This window comes from Ictidomys tridecemlineatus, chromosome 3 (genome assembly GCF_052094955.1).
Source record: "Ictidomys tridecemlineatus isolate mIctTri1 chromosome 3, mIctTri1.hap1, whole genome shotgun sequence".
NCBI classification, from domain to species: domain Eukaryota; kingdom Metazoa; phylum Chordata; class Mammalia; order Rodentia; family Sciuridae; genus Ictidomys; species Ictidomys tridecemlineatus.
In genome coordinates, this window is record NC_135479.1 from 97,393,278 (window position 1) to 97,417,165 (window position 23,888).

At 42.3% G+C, this 23,888-nt stretch overlaps 1 protein-coding gene across 4 annotated transcripts in view; it reads right to left on the bottom strand.

Annotated features, from left to right (window-relative positions):
- The window catches only part of Kcnab1 (potassium voltage-gated channel subfamily A regulatory beta subunit 1), a 293,246-nt gene that overhangs the window by 192,444 nt on the left and 76,914 nt on the right, over positions 1-23,888 (bottom strand). Inside the window, exon 1 of one of the 4 annotated variants that reach the window (XM_078043523.1) lies at positions 6,417-7,548. The exons of 2 other annotated variants lie outside the window; for them this stretch is intronic. In XM_078043523.1, coding sequence (XP_077899649.1) covers positions 6,417-6,637 — 221 coding nt within the window. In that variant the 5' untranslated portion in view covers positions 6,638-7,548. Of the gene's footprint in view, positions 1-6,416; positions 7,549-23,888 lie in introns of those variants that run through there. One more of the 4 variants, XM_078043524.1, reaches the window with a different exon arrangement.

Sequence of the window (23,888 nt, forward strand, 5' to 3'; positions counted from 1 at the left end):
TTTCAAAGTGATGTCTAAGGACACGGAGGAGGGTGTGAAGTCCGACTCAGAATTCCTGGCCAAGCATGTCCCTTCCAGTGCTGACATGTAGCAGATGCATCTGTTCGTCTCTTTCTGAGATCCCAGTGCTTTGGATGCTGTGACGCTGAGCATGCCAACTAAGCATGCCATCATCTGGAAGTTGATTCATGTCCCGCTTTGGAACATGGACCAGCAGAGAGCTGCCCTGGGAGTACTTTGGGGTCCTAATTGCCCTGCAGGTGATGGAGAAAGCTGCTGTGGCTGTCAGCACTCAGCAGGGCTTTGCTTCTTGAGATAAAAGCTTGAGCTGCAAACTGTGTATATATACAGGAAGGAATTGTCTTTTCTAGAAATGCTTCATGCACTGTGCTTCCATCCTGTGTTTAAAAATGGGGCATAAGCAAGAAGCTGCCACGCAAAAGCTAAAGGAACATCGGAAACCAGTCTGTGGAGTCAGGGGACGTGCGTTTGGCCTTGACCATCCCTGGCCTTCTCAGGTGACTGACCTAGGAACTGCATTCTGCATTGGACAATGTGTCTGCAGAAGGTGGCATCCAAGTTAACTCAGCAGCACCCACTGAAAATTCACTCATTTTCTAGTGATCACAGTGTATTAATCATTCTCAATGTTGAAATGGACATTTATAATATTTTTTTGCCTTAAATTCTTCAGCCTCAATCAGTCTGTTTCCTAATTCCAAGAGTGGAAAGCTATTAACAGAAATGTTTTTTTAAGCACACAACACAGTTAACTTGCAACATTGAAGCATTTTTTTAGTGTCTAATTGTCATTTACCTAAATGGTTTGACATAGTTAAAGGAAATATATGAACCAAAGTTTGTGAATTTAACTCTTCTCACAAGGAGGTCTTCTCTTCTAAAAGGATTTTTAAGGAATATTCAAGGAAATCAAGAGTCTGATATTTTGATTAGATTCCCTCAACCCAAATCTTATCCTGTTCATGAACTGATATACTAAGGAGAGATTATGAATTTGATGAAATGATTTTGAAAAATCAAAGTGAAACTTAGGAATTCCATTTTCCCTTTGAATATGATGGGATTTTTTCCTCCTCTCAGAACATTCTCAAATTCCCATAAATTGAAGTGTTTGTAGAATTTTTAAAAATATATAACTTCTCTAAAATGTGAGCACTTCTAAAGAGGGTCATTGAGTGGACTTGGAATGAAGGACTTCATGTGTAACAACCAAAGTGAAGACTGCAGTTAGAAAATGAGATGTTTCTGGAAACTCCGGATTGATTCCTCTATGCTCACATATGCTCACGCCTGCACACGCACACAGCCCCACCCCAGCCCCACACTTCCAGAACCACGGAACTAGAACAACATTTGCCTAAAAACTTCCAGGAGGCTCCCGCCCCTCCTACCATTTTCTCACCATCCCCTAGATGCCAGACTTCTGACTGGTGCCTCACAGAGATGGGATAAACTCTACGAGGTTGACTCAGCAACTAATTTTCAGGAAGGCCTCCCCCCCACCCACCCACCCATTTCCACCATCCTGCTCTAGGTAGAGAGAAAAAGCCACACCCATGGGTGTCAGTGAAAATGACAGCAGCATTCTCCACCAAAAAATTAAAAAATAATATAAAGCCTGGCATTTTAAATAACCAAGCTGCTCTCTTCTCTGGACTAAAATCAAATATTTTTACTTGAAACACAGTCACCAAGCTGGCTCTTCTCCTCCTCCTCTCAGGTCCACCCCTTTCCTCCCGCTTTTCCCCTCACGGAGACTTGCACACACATACACATACAAAGGTGCGTGCACACACACACACGCACACACACACACACTTAGGGTCTTTTATGTAATCAGCTGACAAGATTAATCTTTCACTTGAATTGCTTTGATTCAAAATCTGCCCACCATTTGTGGGAGGTAAAAAACTGCGGATGCGGTGTGTGCTTTAATAAAGAGGCTGTGACAGGAATGTCGTGGGAGGGGCACCTGTTGGCTGTCCTGAGTCCTTTCTATGTAGTCTTGGTTTTCTATAGGAAAACTGAGAGCCATGAAATTCCACACAAACACGTCTTGTTTCAAACCTACAACTCTTCGATTTTAAGAGGAAAACAGTGAGAGTCAACCCTGCCTAGCTGAATTTGGAGACATACACCTGCTCCAAAACCCTTACTTGTTCCCCCACTGCCGGCGTTCACCTTGTCTAAATGGCCCCCCCAATCTCCACGGTGCCATCATCTGACACCTTTTTATGGCAGCAAGAGTTTCTCTCCCCATTTCCCTGCATAAACCCTCTGGGAGAGAGAAACAGTCAACTTTAAAACATTACCTACTATAAGATTCCATTTATTTAATATTCTTGAAAAAGTAAAATTATAGAGAAGGCCTACAGATTGGTGATTACCAAGGGCTTGGATCGGGGAGAAGGTAGTGGACGTGGCTTTAAAAGGGTAACATGGGGAAGCTTGTGGTTACAGAAAAACTTTGCTTCTTCATTGTGGTAGTTACACAAGCTTAAACACTAGATAAAACTGCATAGATGCATAAATATGTACAAATGGATACATGTAGAACTGGTGAAGTCTGAATATGTTCTTTGGATGGTGCCAATGTCAGTTTCCTAATTTTGATACCATCCTATCCATACACAAGGTGCTACCACTGGAGAAATATGGAATTCAAGGGTCACATAAATTCTCTGTACATTTTTTTCTTTTTGCAAATTCCTGGGAAGCTGTAATTATTTTTTTAAAAAAATAACAGTGAAGTGTGTTCAGCCTCAGAAAAAGGAGGACTGAAGTTTCAAGTGGAATTTAAAGATTATTGCTCAGAAAATATTTCTTTTTGTAAAGAATCATCTTAAATTTTCAAAGCATGTTTCTTGTAATAATATATTTTCTCAATGAAACTGGGTCCATTGATACTCAAATTGTTCGAGAACTTAAATAATAATTTTAGAATGGAGAGGGGGAGTCATCAGTGCAAATGGACTGCTCTGAAATGACAGAAGCTCTGAGACCATGGCAAACATTAGTAGCTGGATCATTCTAAAATGTTACTTAAAAAAAATACCTTGCTTAACTTATGTTCGGAGTGATTTGCTATTTTGATGGATGGAAGATTCACGAATGTGGTTACATCTATCATAATGAGGATCTACCACGTGTGGTTGAGGTCTCCATCAGACTAACATGATGTGATGCACTCTCAGAATAAAACAAACGCAAATCTAAAACCAAGGAATTTCCAAGCATTAACAAAACACAACTGTAAAAATGCAAAGAACAAAGTAGTCCTGTGCCCTTTACATGCAGGATGTCCTCAGGATAAATATTAGCAGGGACTCTTATTCTCTGGGACTAATAATATTTGAATGGAAGAATGTTCTAGGGATTTTTTTCTATCTTTAGCCTTGAGACAACAGTCAATTTTATGCAAAATTCTTGCATGTTGATGGTGAGAATATAATAGTGACTTGGAGCATTATCTTTGCAGAACACAGATGCTTTGCACAAGAGAATGTTAATTCTTTCTGAAATCCAAATCCCATGGAATCTTAAGTAAAGGATGGTAATCACAGGCTATGTATGCTGTGAGTTAGGATTGAAAGATCATAAGGCATTATATAAGTAAAAGGCATTCTACTTATCTGTCAGGGTAAAGAGTAGGCCTTCAACTGTCAGTAATACCTTACAACAGGTAGAACTGAAACAAGTCCCTGGGATAGCAAAATGGGCCACAGATATGAGCAGTGATTGTCACAAGACACAATCACCAGCTCTACAATTAAAACAGAGTCAGCAGCCTCAGAATGGATAACAGAGTTGGCCCAGGCTTGACTCTTACCTTCCCCACCCCCCACAGGTAGCCTTCATAAGAATGTCCCACAATAGGAAATCCTATTATTGAACTGTTTATCTCCTTAGTTAGGGTCTGCCTCCCCACCCTGGATGTCTGGCACACCATGGGTGCTCAGTGAATCTCCACTGGCTGGGCGGCGCCTCTTCATATACCAACACTGCTGATGGGCAATGGTTAACCTTTAGACACTTTAAACACAAGAACTGAGGGTGCTACTAAGAGGAAAACTTCTCTTAGAAGAAAATAACTTTCTTTGCAGAAAAGTGCAAGATAACACAGTGCTTTTTATCGTCCAAGGGGTTCACAGAAGCTCTGACCCTGCAAACCATCTTCCAGGATGAGTGAGAACATTATTTCGGCGCCAACTAACCAGGAATTTCCACCCTAGCTTCCCCATGCAGTATCCAGACCCTCTCCATTCCACAGCATTATTTTTTTACTTGTTTTCTGCTATTTGTTAACAAATAGTCTACATATACATATTATGCTTTAGGGATGACAATGTGATAAAAGGACAGTTCAGCTAATTAAAATATTTCCACTGTTTTCTCTGAAGTACACAGCTGCCCTCATCCCTTCCAAGCTACAAAGCTTAGTATTTGGCCTTATCTCATGATCTCTTTCAGAAAGGTCATTCTGAGTGAACTTGAAGGGGGTGGGTGTAAGCTACGGTCACACACACACCTGACACCGTGGACGGAGTGATTCAAAAGAAGGGGAGCACAAAATAACGAACAGTACAAAGTACACTGAAGACCCCAGATGGCTGACTTTTTATAGAAGAGCTGTCCTTCGTCATCAGTAATGAAAGACACCCAAGCAAGTCTTGGTCATGCACTGAGCTTTTGAAAGAGAGACCATTACCTTACAATCTGAGTTGAGCATGCTGACAGAAAACCTTCATGGAAAGCTCCTGGCTTCCTAAAGATCTCCCAAGGCCAAACTCCCCCTACACAGCCATCCATAAACAACTGTGAATCTGCTGCCACATGAGGGTGCTACTTTTTATTCCTTCGAATTTACAAAAAGAAAGTTTATAGGGCAGTTAAATGCCAGAGTCTCCAATGAAAACAACCTTCTGTGATTGACCTTAACTCTGGAGTGTCCTGGCCTGGGGGCCTGCAGGAAGGCAGTAGTTCATCTCCATCCCAGCAGCAGAGCTGCATGTCCACAGGGCAGGGGCTGGGTGTGTGCCACAAAGCAGCAGCAGAAAAGGCCAGTGCGCCAGACTGCGGTCTCACTCAGGGAACTGCTACTGTGGGGTCCCCTCTTCATCATGCCAAAGTCTAGAAAAGCAGAGGCACATTGCTGACACTTGAGGGTTGATTGGAGGCAGACTACCTGTATTTGCACTGCAGTTGGGGCCAAGAGCTTCAGCTACAGATTGTTTTGTTTTTTCCTCACTCCAGGGCTTTCTTTCTCAATGGCTCAGAAATATATCAAAACAACTGTGCTTGACATACTTTCAAGGAGAAGCTTTCCTGTAACTCTGCAAAGAAACTTCTTCCAGGGGACACCTTGCATACAAATTCGCTCAAATGTCTCCTGCTGAACCCCCATATGAATAAATCTTAAGTGTGCATTGTTTTAATTGTATTAAGCACATCCTGTCCCCAAACCTGGTTCCTGACAAAGATGAGGAAGAGTTCAATGTAAACAATTAGTAAAATCATATCTGCTAGTTGAAGTAATGAAAGCCTTTGGAAGATGTATCAGTCAGTAGTTTCTCTCTAGTATAGCCACAAATGATGTTAGAAACAAGAAGCACAGTAATTTTAAAGAAATAAAATCAAGAAGGCTTGGTGCAAAGCAAATATAATGTGGAGGTAAGAATTACATAATTTAATAATGAAATTTTTTTTACTTATCAAACTTAAATCACTTTGTATTAAGGGGCATTAGCTATTACTGGGAAGATTTCTATCTTTGGAAAATATCCTAAAGGAAGAGGGAGCTAAAAAAATTGATGAGGAAACCAGTAGTATTGCAACAATTGACTTTCCATATTTTACAACAACCTCTGGATTTTATTTCAAGCAGTAATTTAGATTTAAATGTGCCAATGTTCATTTTGACTTCCTATTGTAGGTGTTTTTTTCTATAACAGAACTCCCTTAAAAGCTTTGCCTAGCATTTGCTACCTTGGTCTTTCAAAGGATAAAAAGGAGTGGCTGTGCTAGATGAGAAACTATTTCTGACAGTATAATCACAGAAGCTACATCTGTAGAATAAAACAGGGCAAACGCATTTACTCCTGATAAACTATGCTGATCTAAGTGTCCATTTCCAGCAGTTTGTGTTTTCTTCCATAGACTGGAATTTATACAGCTCCCAAAGTCTAGAACATACAAAATGGGCCATATTTTTAAAAATTACACACGCACACACGTTGGGCTTTTCCACCCTCCTCAAGAGCTATTTTAAAAACACCTGAGATTCTAAATTGAGCAATCCACCGACAAGCGAGTCACTTTTGCAAAGCAATAAACCGTTCCCATTACACCTGTATAGAGCATGGAAACCCCGGGTTTAGGGAATCTTACATCCATACCTATATTTCATGCCCGTCTGCTTTGCGGTGGACTCTTTGAGGGAAATGTGGTGCTGAGGGGTGAAGGTCCCCAGGCTGCGTGCGATGATCGCGACCGTGCGGAATTTGGCCCGGGCTGCGTTCACCACATTGGGGGCGGCGGAGCTCTGCTTGCTCAGAAGTCGGTCCTCACCATTCCGACTCTTCAGATTGTGCTCTGTGCAGGCTATGGAGACTTGCATTGCTTCCCCGGGCAGCGCACGGTCCCTCGGAACCCCGCAACACAGGCAGTCACGAGAGGCTGAGCCGCTGAGGGGGTCTCCGCTCGTCCTAAACCGGCTCGCTCCCGGTTCCCGGGGATGCCGTCAGCGGAGTCCTGGCGGCTGACTTCAGAGCCGGCAGAGTGACAGGAGAGTTCCGGGGATCCGGAGAAGTAAACAGCCAACCCCGAAGTTGTCAGGGCAGCTGGAGCGCGGATCAGGCTCCCAAGTCGTCCCTGGCAGTAATCTCGGTTGATTAAACAGCCAAATCCATGCGGTCGGAAGGCTGTCGCCGAGGCTAGAGCTGAGCATTCATGGTGACTACACAGGCGCTGCCAGGAGCCAGTCCGCGGTGCCTGAATGCGGGCTCGCTGCTGGGCGCTGGCTCAGCTCAGCGCAGGCATGCCGCAAGATGCGCGGCCAGCGCGCTGGGGCCACCGGCAGCACGCTCGGCCGGCGCGCGGAGCACCCCAGGAAGCAGCTAATCGCAAACCGGTTCCGGCGGGCCGGCGGTCTCCATCCACGCAGCCCTCGGCTCCCTCCCTCCCCCGCTCTCGGAGGACGTGGAGGCTGCTCAGGACCCCTCCCCACTCATTCTCGGGCGAAAGCCCGGGTTGCTGAGCCCTCACCGATTCGGGTTTGCAGCCGCACGGAGAAGCGGGCAGGTCCCTTTAAAGAGCCTTTGTGTGCTATGGGAAAGCAAGGATCCCTTTCACCAGACTCTGGCTGTGAGAGTGGGGAGGGCTGCTCCACAAAGGGAGCTCTGCCCAGACAGACTGAATCCTGCTGCAGTCCAACAGTTGGAACTGGGGGAAGGCAGAGTGGGGGTGCTTCTGCCGCGGAACATGCCAGTGAACCAACACGTGAGCGCTCTGCTACTGGCTTGCGAAACGCAGCTTGAAACCCCTGCTATTAGCCTTGTCAGGGCTCCTTTCCCCTCTGCGCCTTGTTCTTTAAGCTGATACGTTTGAAGTTTCCTGAAAAGCCAGAGTGAAGACTTTTTTTGGAGTCGAGTCTGCCCACTTGCTGCAAAATCTATTCTGAATGCCAGAGGAAGGAACAGGATGCCCCAAGGGGCAGCAATTTGGCACCCCTCAGGAGGGGCTGTACCAGCTGAGCCGCAGGCTTGTTATTACCACCCAGAGCCAGAAAGGTCCAGGAAGGTGGCAGGAGCCACGCACATGTCCGCACATGTCGGGCTGATCCTCTGTGGCCAGCTGGTGAGGAAAAGCCCTACCCCCACTTCAGGGATGGGCAGCAAGACCTCACTGTGGACCCTGAATCCCCATCAGGCAGGATGGGGATTGTCTAATTCAGTGTCAGATGAAAAGCAATTGCGCGAAAATGTAGTTGGACCAGACTAAGCACAATTGGCTGGTGATTGACTTCTCCATTTGAAATATGTGGGAATCCAATGATTCAAACGCAATGAAGTTATGACTTCTGCAAAATCATCTTTCTACGTATGGTGCCCAACGCACCACTGCTGTCAAACAAAAAGGAGCAGCATTTAAATCAACTATGTTTGTGAATGCCATCTCTGCAGGAGGCCATAGAGATCACATGGATAGAAAAAAAGGAAGCACTGCTCCTTCTCAAGGAATAGACAGACCAAACATGCAGTCTTATGGGGGCTCATTAGCAGTGCTGGAAGGTGCATTCTGACATGCCCCACTGCCAAATGCACTAGCATGATGTGGAGGAGGACTGCAAGAAGTCTTCATTTTGATCCATTCCCTACTAGGTACCTGACTCTGTAGGGTACCCAACTGCTTGTGAAGGGGACACAAAGATGACCAGGACGGTGGCTGGATTCTCAAAGAGCTTAGGAGGCCCAAACAATCCTCCTGGCAGGATAGGACTTTGCCTGGGGCATGAAGAAGGAGTCAGATTTGATTAGCAGGCAACAGTCTGTTTGGTGGGTTTGGGGAGGGCACATATTCTAGTCGTGTCTATTGGTGTACAAAAAATAATAGCTGGTCTGACCAATTCTTCCCAACAAAATTAAGCCTGTAGGAATGTAAATTTCAAGTAGAATATATGTCCCATTGCCATTTTGTCACCTACAGATTAAGACCTAAACCACTTGGGGACTCCCAATCTTATCCTCCACACTCTTCTCTCTCTTTACTTTAAAAAGTAAAGCTGCACTGAGCACACCAGCTATCCAGGGAGGGCTGAGAACTTCCAAGGGAGGGGAATCTGGACTGGTTAGCAGAAGTGGCTTTCAGCTTTGCCAGAGAACTGGCAGAGCCATGCCTGGAAGCACAGCCAGGGCCAGAATAGGGAATAGGTTATCAGCACAAAACCTGCCAGGCAGAACGCTCTGAGTCACCTCCTCCTCCCCCACAGGACCATGCGGAGTGCCTGGTGCATAGCAGGCCCTCACTTTGAATGACTGAGAGGGGGAGGTAAGGAAACAAAAGAAGGAGGGAGGTGGATGGGAAGATGCTATATTCTTGGATAAACCTGCTTCCTTCAAACCAAACACCAAAGGAAACCCTGTGCCTGCCAGTTTCCACACAGCCCCTCACTTGAAAGGAGCGAATAACTGTCCCACATTCAGGTCCGCACCTCTGTGTGTAGATGAGTCCCAGCCTTCAGGACATGCCTCAAAGAGAATCAAAGGCTGCGGCCAGCAGATGCTCACAGAGCAAGCCTCTCCTGCAGCCTGCAGCCGCCTTCTCAGATCTGACGCCATGCGGGCCTTCTGTCAGGCAGCCAGCAGCTCGGTGGCTTCCCCCTGCCATCCTCACCCTTCCCAGCATTTATGGAGCAGTCGGTCTCAGGAGCCCGGAAATTAGATAACAGTTGGCTATGAGGATGCTCATTCCTAATAAGTTTGTGCTAACAGGCCACATGCTAATTAAGCTGGGGAAATTAGACTTGGAATATCTGTCTTCTCATTGTGCCATAGGGTTTGGAGGAACCTTCACTGTGCTCATTTCAGGTTTCGACCAAGGCCCATGAACACACAGGGAGAGCTGGATGTAAATGTAGATACAGAGATGGTTATGGACTGGGTTGATTCCCCAAACTAACATGTTGAAGTCCTGACTCCCTATTGCCTCCCAGGGGGACTGTATTGGACACAGGATCTTTAAAGAGGTAGCTGAGGGAAAAGGAGGTCACAAGGGTGAGCCCTAGCTAACATGACCCTGGTCCTCAGAAGCAAAGGCCATCAAATGGATAAAGAAACTGTGGTATATCTACACAATGGAATATTACTTAGTATTAAAAGAGAATAAAATTATGTCATTTGCAGGTAAATGGATGGAATTGGAGAATATCATGCTAAGCAAAGTAAGCTAATCCCAAAAATAAAGGCCAAATGTTCAGATAAGTGGATATTGATCCATAACAGGGAGGGGCATGGGAAAAATGGAGGAACTCTGGGCAAAGGGAAGGGAGAAGGGGGGAGGGGTTATGGGGGCAGGGAAGATGGTGGAATGAGATGGACATCATTACTCTAGGTACATGTATGACTGTATATAGGATGTGACGCTACATCGTGTACAACCAGAAAAATGAAAAGTTATGCTGCAATTGTGTTCGACGAATTAAAATGCATTCTGCTGTCATACATACCTAATTAAAACAAATAAATAAATTAATTTTTTTTTTAAAAAAAAAAGGAGAAGAGGCCATCAGCCCAGACACACGTTCGAAGCCACAGAGACAAGATAGCTGTCCACAAGCCCTGCTGGCATTCCATCCCCGAGTCCAGCCTCCACAGCTATGAGAAAGCAAACCCCTGCCATGTTGGGTACCCAGTCTGTGTTGCACTGCAGTGGCAGCCCCCCAAAATGGGTAGAGGTGTGGATACTATTTGTTTTCATTGTAGTTCTCAGAGTATTAGTCGTAAGAAACCATTGGAGCTTACTCAAGAAGATGCCTCTAGAAGTCAATGTTGGATCTTGGTAAATAAATACCAGTGTCCTGCCACAGCACACGCTACACATGGGCTTTGCAGAAGGGATTCACAGGCAGGTCAGGGCTCCTCTCCATAAAAGCAGAGGCCCCTTTGTGTGACTGCTGGTAGAAGAAGTGATGGAATCCAAGCATGTGTGGCCTGTCCCTTGTGCTAAGTGATCTTATTCTGCTAATTTGCTTTTTCTTGGGGCGGGGGGGGGGGAGCATAGGGAATTCAACCCAGGGTGCTTAACTGCCGAGCTGCATCCTCAGTCCTTTCTATTTATTTATTTATTTAAATAGAAATATTTAAATAAATAAATAATTCTTTATTTTGCTTAGGGCCTCACTAAATTGCTGAGGCTGGCTTTGAGTTTGCAATCTTCCTGCCTCAGCCTCCTGAGCCACTGGGATTATGGGTGTGAGCCACCATGCCTGGCCCAATTTCCCTTGTAAAGGCTGGCTTTGTGGCTCTTACCCTCAGCAGAGTGGTGGGGTTATGGAGAGACCCTTCCCCAACAGTGAGGTCCTCCATCACTACATCTGGGGCCTCAGTGTTTTACAGCTGTCCATGCTTCTTGTCCCTTGGCTGGAATATGAGGGTGGCATGCATTTGTAAGAACTCCTTTGTTCTGTGATGCCTTGAGGTTCTTTTTAGAGAGGTGTGGCAGCTGCACCATTGCATGTGGCCAAATTATCACTTACTCTTGGGTTTTGCCTGGGTCTCAGCTGGCCCCTACTCATTGATTGATATTTTGAATTCTTCAGCATTAAGGTCAGCCACATGGGGTCACGATGACAGAACTGTTTAAGGACAGACACTACCCAGTGTCCTTTTTCCTCTTGCTCATCATAGTCTTCTAGGGTCACTGGAGGGATGTTAGGATGTGGAGTCAGTTGAACTTGAATCCAGATTCTCTTCTACCTCATCATTTCCTTGTGCCACAGAGCAGGGCGCTAATGCTCCCTGAGCTTCAGTATCCTCACAGAGACAGATTGAGGCAAGAGGATGGTTCTCCAAAGGAGCGACTGCCATCATGAGCTCCATTTTGCAGAGGAAACTCGACACGTAGAGAAGTTACGTCACCAGCCCAGGGAATACCGAAGAGCCAGTCCTCGAGGCAGCAGCCTGCAGAGCTTGGCTGTAACCACTCCACACAATGCCCCTCACTGTAGAACTCCCCCGCAAGGTCTTTAAATAGTGCCATTTTAGAAATGCAAGTTAAAAGAAATCCTATTCTTACCAGGAATGATAGAAAGACATTCAACTTCAAAAATCTAGAAATCTCAGAACAATTAAATCATCCACACATGGTGGTTTTTAATATGTCTTTTATCAATCTTTTCAAATAGTTGGTGATACTTTATTCCTATTGCTCCAAAATTTTTCCCCAATTATTGATTGATTTAATTTCTTACCAGTAAAGTCAGAACCACATGTGTTTTATTGAGATCACCTAGATCTTGTGGTTTACGTTCATTGGAAGGAAACCACACCCAGCAGGGGCCAGGAAACATTCAATTAGGCAGCTAGGTAAAGCTGAGTTTATCCAAAGCAAAACAATATCTGCTAATACTGGAAGAACATTCCACACATATATATAGGTGGCAAGACACTTTACGTGCTTATTATTTGTGATTGAAAGAGTTGTTAGGGGCGAGAGTTGGCTATTTATCAGAAATTCTTAAGACATGGGTTTGGGGAGCCAGTTATTATATTCTGAGAAATTGAACCAGCCATGAAAATTAGCACATGCACAGCTTTTGCAATAGCAGAGAAAACAACATTGAAAGGCCACATTGAAATGCTCAAGGCTGTGCTGAAAAGAAGAGGCTTCCTGCTTCTCTGAAAAAGCAGGCTCAACAGAGAGCCCCATCAGGAAAGTCAAAGGGCAGGCTCAGAACAAATGCTCTCATGCTACCAGACACATGTCCAGAGCCAGAACACCGTTAATCAAAGAAGACCTGAGCTTTTCAATAAACACTGAAGCTCTATCCATGGCCACTGGTAATTATTTCCTGAATTTGAAAAATGTGACACCTCAAATGCACCACAGACCTCTAGTACATGTCCATCATTTTTACTTCAAGGCCAGGTGCCATGAAGTTACGGGAAGCAGGGCTGGAGCACAGTCAGCCTTAATTGGAAATCCCTTCACAACCTCTGCAAAGGAAACAAATGTGCTTCAAAGATTTGATTAACAAGATAGTCTATTATAAACTCCCATGCCAGGGAGACTTAAACTACTGAGAGTGGGAAGGAAGGAAGGAAGGAAGGAAGGAAGGAAGGAAGGAAGGAAGGAAGGAAGGAAGGAAGGAAGGGAGGGAGGGAGGGAGGGAGGGAGGAAGGGTTTTTGAGTACCTGCTAGGTTCCAGATGCTGTGATAAAGGTTTCTGTGTCTGTTATCTTATCAGGAGGAAATGGAGAAAAGCTTGGTTAATCATGTAAATTGATTGGATTTTAAGTATCTTTAGGTGGAGTGACATAAATATTCATCTTAACTCTTTGCAAAACTGAAATAAATCAATCTCTGTAAGAGCTTCCCACTAAACTCCAACCTTGCATGGTGGGGCAGGAAAAAAAGATTCAACCTGCAAATCTTTCAAAATAATCAGTTACTGGTTCACACAATCCATTTGTTTCCATTCAAATTTGGGCATCTTCTTCCACATTCGTCCTTGTCTTACAATAGTAATGTATTTTTACTTTTTTTTTTAAAAAGGTATGTTTTCTTGCTTCTTTTCTACTTCATTCATTTTTAGAAGTGGGAGTGTTCTAAAGGGAGCAGATCAAGATTCTGAGATTCCTTTTCATTTAAGTTCTTCCCTCTGGCAGATCATAGAAAGTTAATGTAGGAGAGACCTCAGCCTTTCATCACAGTTAGTGAAGCTCATCCTAGGGACTTAAATATCAAGCTCTCTGTGCTCTAGGTCCCTATTAGGATGGATGTTATCAAAAAAACAAGAGATCATGAGTCTTGGGGAGGATATAGGACACATGTTAGTAGAAATGTAAATTGGTACAGCTGTTATGGAAAATGGTCCAGAGGTTTCTCATCAAATTAAAGACAGAACACCACATGGTCCAGCAATCCCACTTCTGAGTTTATAGCCAGAGGAAATGAAACCAGTATCTTAAAGAGAAAGCTGTACTCCTGTGTTCATTGTAGCCTCATTCATAATAGCCAAGTTATGGCAACAACCAGAGAGTAATGAATAAAGAAAATACAATGGAATATTATTTAGCCTTGAAAATAAAGGAAGTCCTTGTTCTTTGCTTAAATTTTTATTTTTCCTGTAATGCATAAGTAACTTTTTAAAAATAAAAATACTATTTTAAAAACCTGTAAAAAATAAAAAATAAAGGAAGTTCTGCCATTTGTAATAATGTGAATGAAACTGAAGGACACTATGCTAAATGAAATTAGCAAGACACAGAAAGACAAATACTGCACGATCTCACTTACATGTAGAATCTAAAATAGCCAAATCCACAGAAGGAAAGGATAGAAGGGTGGAACTTGGGGTGAGGGGAAATGTGGAGATGTTGGTCTGAGGGTGCACAATTTCAGTTTGGTAGATGAATAAGTTCTGGAGACCTACTATTTGGCCTGGTGACTACAGTTAACAATATTGTTAACAATACTGAATACTTAAAATTTGCTAAGAGAGTAGATCTCAAGTGTTATCACAAAAAGGAAGAAAGAAGGAAGGATAGAGAGAGGAATGGGGGCAGAGTAAAGAAGAAGAAAGAGAGAGAGAGAGAGAGAGAGAGAGAGAGAGAGAGAGAGGAAAGGAGAGAGGGAGGGAAAAAGGCTAACTATGTGAGATATGAATACCAGGCAGCTTGGTTGTGATTTTTTTCATGATGTATATATGTATCAAATCATCAAGTTGTACACCTTAAATGTGTACAATTTTTGTCAATTATATCTCAGTAAAGCTGAAAAAAATTAGGAAATATTAAATAACTTGCCCAATATTACCAAACTACTTGGTGGCAGAGTCTGAACAATATCCAGATATCCTAACCTGTATTCAAAGGTCCTTTTTACTATAATACAGTTACATTTAAAAACAAAAGAAAACTAGTTCTATCTTCTACCAAAAAATTACCTAGTTTAAGGAAAAACACTCTCGCCTTGTGCTCTACTGAGTAGAATATTTTCTGTAATAATTACGATGCACGCGTATTTCTTTAGTAAGTAAGATGAAATAAAATTTAAAGTTACTTTTCCTATTATGAAATCATCACAAATTCATGATGGAAATTTTTAGGAAGCATAGGTATTTCTCTTTAATATGTGTGAAACTGCACTACAGAGCTGGGGTTAAAAAGGACTAGATGGAACAAAGAGGGAGAGATGCCATTCATTAACCCAGACTTCAAATACAATCATAAGGGCAATATTTTCTTGGTTTTGATGCTTTTAAAATTTTCCTTGCATATCTTTAAGGTTGTCAGTGACGCTGCTGCAGCTGTTTAACATAGCTGAGTATTTTTCAAGGTATGCATCAGTGACCCATGCTGTCATTTTGTATTTGTTCACTTATCTTTTTTTTTTTTTTTTGTATTATCTGCCCTTGAACCAATTATTTGCCATCACCTTCGTCAGTAAGCATTTTTTGTTGTTCAGTCGAGAAATCCCACGCTCTGATGAGGCAGGAGGCAGGGCTCTGCCCCTTCATGGGCCTCCTGGCCTTGCTGGGAGAGCAGCCATGCATGGGTGACCAGCTGCCTGGCCTGCAGGATGGCACAGCTAACACACACCTCAAGGAACAGGGGCAGACTGTGGGTTGGGGCAGTAAGAGGAACCACAGTGGCATCAGAGAAGCTCTGGCAGTAAGGGCCAAAAAAGAGCACAGGCAAAGGAAGGGAGCGGCCAGGGAGCTGGCCACACCAGCCCCGACGCAGCAGTCGGCAGCCTGTCAGCAAATGAGCTGAACACTTTGTACACAACTTTATTTGGGAAACGGGTTTATGCGATAAGTGATGCAGAACAGTGCACATGAATCGCCCGGGGTCAGGAGAGAGCAGCCTGGACTCCAGGGCCAGATGAGGACTCCCGGCTCAGGGAAGGGGGGCAGTGGCTATTAAAGGAAAAGTTTAGTTGGGGATTCTGGCCAGGCTGGGAGTGAGGATGGCGCTTAAGGCAGGTCGGTCTGGAGGCCAGGTGTAGGGTGGCCTGGAGGTGTAAGGGACTTAGGCAGGAAGAGCAGCAGGAGATTGCTGGTCAGCCAGCCAAAGGTGACCCCTGGGCAAGCGCGGTGCTCCTGGGGGAGATGACGCTGAGCCCCCAGTGGAGGAAGGGTCCACAAAGCAATTCCCACAGCAGGAGCCTGTTGTGATGGGACAGAAGGCGTCTATTTCTGTAGAGATAAAAGGACATACTACGTATCCAAATGGTACCAGTACTTCCTGTGGCCAGTGGGATCTTGGTGTTAGTGCAGGAGTGTTCAGAGGTGAGAAGACTGGATTGTGGGAGCTGTGACCTCGTCAGCTCATCTTAGTTTGAATGGACTGACTAGATGGTAACTGTAGGCAGGTGGGGTGTGACCCAAGGAGGAAGTGGGTCCCTGAGGGCTGCCCTGGAAGGGTGCATCTTCCCTATGACCCCACCCACCCAACTGCTTCCTGACCCCACCGAGAGCTGAGCTGCTTTCCTCCTCCACTGGATCCTTCCTCCATGATGTGCCCTCTCACCCCCAGAGCCAGAGCAATAGAGTCAGACATCTATGGACTGAGACCTCTGAAACCACGGCCCCAAGTAAACTTTCCCTCCTCTAAGTTGTTCTTGTCAGGTTATTTAGTCACAGTGACACAAAGCTGACTCACACATATGGGTAATTTTTTATTTCCTTTATTTTGCTAGTACATGCTTTCCTGCTGTGAGAAGATATTACTTTTATTTTATGAAACAAAGTGATATCCTGAAAAAGAAATGGTGCTCGAAGTCCAGGAGGCCCTGCGGATATGCATGTCCTGGATGAAAATTCAAGACTTCTTTCCACTTAGTTCACAGCACCCAGTAGTTTGGAATAAATTTCACTAAGCAGATTCAGTTAACTTTCAACAAACAAGTATCCAGGGGAAGATTATGCAGAACACAAGCATTAACCTTTGCTGACAGACACAGAGAAGAACTTAGCAAGTCAAATAACTGTTGATTTGATTCTCCATAGTTGCCATGATCCATTAAGGCCAGAAACAGGTCAACATGGAATTTTCGGGGAGGTCGGACTAGGGATTGAACCAAGGGCCATGTGCATGCTAGAAAGAAATATGGAACATAAGGGAACTGCGGGAAACAGTTACTGTATGAGTTATATTAACTAAGGATGGAGGGCCTTGCCTACAGATGGCCTCTAGGGTAATTGGAGGAGAACCTATTTAAGTCCATAGTTGATCAAATTAATGTGAGCTGAGCTCGGTGGGGAAAAGGGAGTGTCTCCACCTACTCCATAGCTGAGTGGAGAGCCAGGTGTCTGATGACTTCCCATGGACTGAATAAGAGGCTTTAAACCAGCCTCTGAGATCGGATGAGACCTTCTACATAGAAACTGAACCAGTGTGTTAACATTTCTGAGAATCTAATGATTATACTTCGTCCCCGGTATTCTTCTTCCCTCCTGTGTCCTTCCTCCTACCTACATTTTACACAGTTCTGTGGTGACAAGATAAAAGAGGATGAGAGAGATATAACCCGGTATTTCTACGTGGACCATTGGCAAAGGAGCAGGAGTGAGGAAGGGATTGGATAAAGGAAAGAATCTGAGCTAAAATCCAATGTAGAAGATTTGAAGAGGGACAAAGCTTCCAGTTAATCCAATGACAGAGCTCCATGGGGAGGTGACCAATCTCCTGCCCAGGGCGTCTGGGATATGTTTAGGGTTTCCTTCTCCTGAGACAGCCATAATAAAAGCCACAAACATGGTGAGGGTAATTTGTGACTTAAAATGCGGAAGTTCATTCTCTCAAAATCCTGGAGGCCAACGAGTCTAATCTCAAACAGGCCTGCATGACCTCTCACAGCTCTCAGGGACGGTCACTCCCTGCCCCTGCCAGCTTCTGGTGGCAGTCAGCATTTCTATGGCTATACCTCCCCAGTCTGTCTCTGCTTCCTCAGGCCATCTCCATGTCTGTGTCTTCCCCATTTCTCTCTGATAAGGGCACTTGTCATTGGCCTTAGGCCTCACTTGGGTTCCTCGTCTCAATATCCCCAACTTAATTATATCTGCAAAGACACTTTTCCAAATATGGTCTTATGCACAGGTTTTAGAGATTAGGAGGAGGCGTGCTTGGGGAAGCACGGGGAACATGGAACAAAGGCAGGGAGGGTGGGGAGAGAAGAAGGCTGTCTGACAAGAGGAAAACTGAAGATTTTAAAACAACAACAACAACAAAAATAAATAAATAAAAACAATAACAACAACACCCTAAGACAGTACAGGGATGTGGCCAGGCCTTGAGCAGCTCCAGTCTTAGAGTGGTGCCTGTGATGGAAAAACAGAAAGAGAAGAAAGACAAGGCCTCTAGGGCAAATCAGGGCAAGTGGCTGTGCCCAAGCCCCCCTCAGGCTTTGCCCAGCACAGCAGGATTAGCCTGGTCCTGGGCCTAAAGGACCCAGGAGGAAGGATGATCAACCACCACATCCCATGGTGAGAATCGAGTGGCCTCTATGGGAGCAGCCCTGGCCCTAGGATCAGGGGAAATGGCTCCTGGGATACTTGGGAAGCAGAGGCAGCAAGGAGACAGTGGGGTGGAAGCTTCAGCCTGTGTGCCGAGGTGGAGAAGCAAACAGAGATGAAACCCATACATGGCAAGATTGATATTTTTAATCACCTTCCTAATCAAAAGCACCCCCCAGGTTTTTAACGAGCATCTTTCTTGTTGGCAAGTCTTGAGCACCATGCCAGGAGACAGGCAGGCATTAGAATTGGGTTGTGCCAGGATTACCTGGTCCAGGGCTAGAGTGGTTTAAGGCTCGCTTAGAACTCAGGTTCTAAATCCAATTATGAGACCCAAGGAATCTAGTCATGGGATTCAAGATGAGGTCAAGGAGCAGAAAAAGACACTAAATCCAAGAGTCAAGTGCTTCTCATTAAAAAAGAAGACTGTAACCTGGATAACTTAAGATGGTACTCAAGAGGATCATTCAGCAAAGTGGTCACTGAGGTCAGAGTGGACCAGCCTCTAAAGTGGAAGGATGATTCAAAAATTAATCATCCTTATTATTAATTATTATATAATTAATGCAAAGGAACCCAAACAGGTTCACAGGGAATGAAGACTCCTTTGGTTTAATACTAAAAGATTATTGCCTTTTATAAATCAATAATTTTAACACTATGTTGCTGAAATCATTGCTTATATCCAGATATAATAGTAGAAAGGATGAGGAATGAATGGAAGTACATTGGGGCAAAGTTTCTATATTTTACCATAATTAAGTTAATTTTAAGCTGAAGTAGTTTGTGCTTAAAGGACTTATTGTAATTGCTAGAGCAATCATGGAGAAAATAACTCACAGAAATATTTTAAAACCAATAAAGTAATTAAAATATTTATTTTATACAATAGAAGGCTATCAAGAAGGAACAGCATAACAAAGAAGGAATGGAGACTTTAGAAAGCAAATAGAAACAAAATAAGTGTAAATCAAAGTATATCAACAAATACATAAAACATCAATGGTCTAAACAACAAGACAAAGATTGTCATAATGAAAAAACAAGAACCAGTTATGTGCTTTCTATAAAAGATATACTTTAAATTCAAAGGAAAAAATTAATGAAAACAAAATTATGCAAAAAGATATATCATGCAAATTAGCAGCCATGAGAGACCTGCAGTGACAATACTATCAAAAAAATGGATTTTAAAATAAGAAACATTATTAAAAATGTCATTTCATAAAAATAGAACTGTCAATATATCAGTAAAATATGACAATTGTAAATATATATGCACTTAAAGACAGCCCCAAAATACTCAGACAAAAACAATAGAAGTGAGAGGAAAAGTAGATAATTCAACACTGATAGTTAGCCAGCTCTTTGTAATTGATGGAACAACCAGAGAGACCCTGCCACTGCAAGGATTTTGAAGACAATGTCAATCAACTGTGTGTAATGATATATAGAACACTGTACTCAGTGACTGCAGAATACACTTCTTCTTAATTACATGGGGCATTCTTTAAGACTGGCCATATGCTAGTCCAGAAAACAGGTCTTAATGTACTTAAAAGGGTTGAAATCATAAAAACATATTTTTCAAAGACTATGAAATCAAATTAGAAATCAAAACCAGGAAGAAAATTAGAATATTCTCAAATATTTGGAAGTTGAACAGTATTCTTCTAAATAATCTATTGGTTCAAAAAAGAGATAATGGGGCAATCTAAAAATATTTTTATTCCATAAACAGTTAAAATTTATGGAAAGCACCTAAAGTAGCACTTTGAAAAAAATGGATAGCTTTAAGCACCTCTGTCAGAAAAGAATAAAGGACTTAACTCAGTAATCTATGCTGCCACTTTAAGAAAATAAAAAAGGAAGAATAAATTAAACAGAATCAAGTAGAAGAAAAGAATTGCTCAAGAGTGAAAATCAATGAAATAGGATGTAGAAAAACAGAAGAAAATCAATGAAATCAAAATTAGTTCCTTGAATTATCAACAAAGTTAACAAACCTTTAGCTAGACTGACTGAAAACCCACTAACAAAGTCAGAAATGAAAAAAATGACATCACTACTAAACCTCCCAAATCAGGACTAAAAAACATTAGACCACTCAGTTGACAAGGATATATTCATAAAGCTACTCAAATCATCAGAAATGACTTGAGAAGAAAGAGAAAATAAAAATAGACCTATAATAAGTGAAGAAATTGAATTAATTTAAAATATTCCCACAGAGAAAAGCCCCTGCCCAGAATGCACCAGCAAATTCTTGTGCTTTAAGAAGATAAAAAAAAAAAAAAAGGGAGAGAATTGAACAACAGCAGATGAGGTAGAGAGGGAAGATGGGAGGGGAGGGGAGGGGGGATAGTAGGGGATAGGAAAGGTAGCAGAATACAACAGTAAAAATGTGAATGTGTAACCGATGTGATCCTGCAATTTGTATTTGGGGTAAAAATGGGAGTTCATAATCCACTTGAATCAAATGAATGAAAGATGATATGTCATGAGCTTTGTAATGTTTTGAACAACCAATTAAAAAAAAAGAAGATAGAGTATCAATCTTTCCCAAATTCTGGAGGACCAAGGAGGGAGCCATGTCCACCTCTTCCTTGAGGTATCATTTGTTCTCAAAGCAACACAAAGACATCCTAGGAGAAGAAACCACAGGCTAATTAATACTCATGAACAGCAATGCAAAAACCCTTAGCAAATTATTACCAAACCAAATCCAGCCACATTGAAAAGGATGTAGGCCATAAACAAGTAGTCTGTAGGTCAGTTTAAAATTCAAAATACAGTTAATGTAGGATACCACATAAGTAGAAAATCATGGGAAAGCACTACACCTTCTCAATACATGCAAAAATGTCACTCAACAAAATTTAGTACCACTCATGATAAAAACTTTCCCAACAAGGACCAGAAGAGACTTGTATGGTGAGAGCCTCTGTGCAGACCTCATTGCCAACATGAACTACAAGGTGAAAGAGACTGAATGCTGCTCCTCTGAAGAGGGAACAAGGACCTTGCCACTCTGCCCAGTGCTGTACAGGAAGCTCTAGCTGGTGTAATTTAAAAAAGAAATTAAAACTGCCTTTGTTCATAAATGGCATAATCCTGTATGTAGAAAATCTCAAGCCTTTCATCAAAATTATTAGAAATATTAAATAACTATAACAAGTTCACAGAATATAAAATCACATTACAAAATCAACATATTTCTACATAGTAGCAATGAACAATCTAGAAGTAAAATTAAGCAGATCATTTTATTCATAGTAACATCAGAAAGAATAAAATACAGAAAAATATGTTTAACAAAAGTGTGGGTCTCATATATTGATTACTTCTTGACACTGATGAGAAATGAGAGATGATATAAATAATGTTTCCAGTCATGGATTAAATAGTTCATACTGTCAAAATGTAAGTTTTTCCAAATTGAGGTAGAAATTCAATGCAATCCCTATCAAAAGACTAGTAAGTTATTTTTTAAATTACCAAATGATTCTAAAATTTATATGAAAATATAAAGAATTTAAATAGCCAAAACAGTTTTAAAAGAGAAGAATAAAGCCTGGGGACTTACATTATCTATTTTTAAAACTTACTACGCAGCAACAGTAATTGATAAAGAACAGGCATATAGGTTGATGAGAAAGGACTGGGAGTCTGGAAATAAGTCCTTATGTTTATGGGCGATAAATTGATTTTTGACAATGGTGCCAAGACTCAATTGAAAAAGGATAGTCTTTAAAAAAAATTGTGCTGGTTCAATTGTATATCCATCTGCAAAGAAAGAAAAAGAACAAGAAACAAGAACTTAGGCCCTCACATCAAACTCTGCACAAAAATAAACTCTTAATCATAGATCTAAAACTTAAGTTGAAACTCTAAAACATCTAGAAGAAAACAGGGGAAACCTTTGCAATCTTAGTTTTGCAAAGTATGACACCCAAAGCCATGGTTTTCATCTATAATAGGAAGAATGAATGATATAGCGAACTTCATAAAAATAAAAAAAACTATTTTACTTCTTAATCATTAAATAAATGAAAAGATAATCAATACACTGGCTAAAAAAAAGGAGTCTTAAAAAATGTCTTATCACACATCTGATAAGACCTGTCTCCAGAATATTTAAAGAACACTAATTACTCAGAAAAAAGAAGCTCTATACCCCCAAAACGGGTGAAAGATTTTAATAGACATATTACTAAAGAGAATAAGTGGATGGCTGCTACAAACATTGAAAGAAGCTCCACCTTATTGGTCATTAAACAAATACAAATTAAATTCACATTGATACTCCTCTGCACTGTATCTATAATAGAAACTCTTTAGCAAGGGTTAGGAGAAACTAGAACCCTTGGGCTTGCTGATGAGAATATGAAATGGTACAGCCACTATAGAAATTGTTTGGCAATTTTTTTAAAAGTGTGACAAACATATCACACAACCCAGAGATTCCACATCTAGGTGTGATAACATGTCCAATACTGAATGTTCATAACAAGATTCGTTACAACATCCAAATCCAATAAATTATCAAATAGCAAATTGATAAATGTTATATTTATGAAATTCTATTCAATAATACAAAGGAATGAACTGCTGATACAGCCAACAACATGAAGCATCCTCAAAAACAGGAAGTAGGGTTGGAACGACAGCCTTCAGGACAATGATACAATCCTACAGTGATAAATGTTTACCAAGAGGATGCCGCGAATAAGGAACACTTTTGCACTGTTGGGACTGTGAATCATTAAAACCACTATTGAAATCGGTTTGGAGATTCCTCAATGGAACCACCATGTGACCCAGTTATCCCACTCTTCAGTATTTATCCTAAAGAATGAAAGTCGTCATACTACAGTGATACATGCACGCCCATGCTTGTAGCGGCACAATTCACAATAGCCAGACGTGGAACCAGTCCATCAATGGATGAATGGATAAAGGAAATATGGTGTATATATATATACACAGTGGAGTTTTATTCTCCCATAAAGAAGAATGGAATGGAATTTGAGGGAAAATGGATGGAGCTTGAGAACATTGTGTCAAGTAAAATAAGCCAAATTCAGAAAGTCAAGGGTCATTTGTTTCTCTCATATGTAGAAGCTAGAGAAAAAAGGAAAGAAAGGTTAGGGGTGGAGGGAATGTCATGGAGATTGAAGGGAGATCAGTAGAGGAAAGGGACCCGACTATGGGATGAATGGGAGGAGGGAAATATGAGGGAATGATATGGCCAAATTATATTGTTATGCTGTATGCATGTAGGAATATGTAACAACAAATCCCACCATTATGTACAACTATATACACCAATAAAAATATGGGGAAAATATGATGTAGATTGGAGAAGCCAGACCAAGAGGAAGGACCTTGTGTTACAGTCAGTCACCTGCCGCATGAGGATGTTTCGGTCATGGTGGACTGTGGCTATGTGGTACTCCCAGAGTGTCATAGCAGAGCTGAACGTCTACCCTCACCTAGGGACGTCGTGGTGGTGGTAATGCCGTGAGACAGGGCTGATGCCTGTGGTGAGGCCACTGGAAACAGACCTACCGTGTTGCAGCCACACGGAAAGGAGAGCAGTTCAACTCCCACTGTGCCTGGCACTCGATGC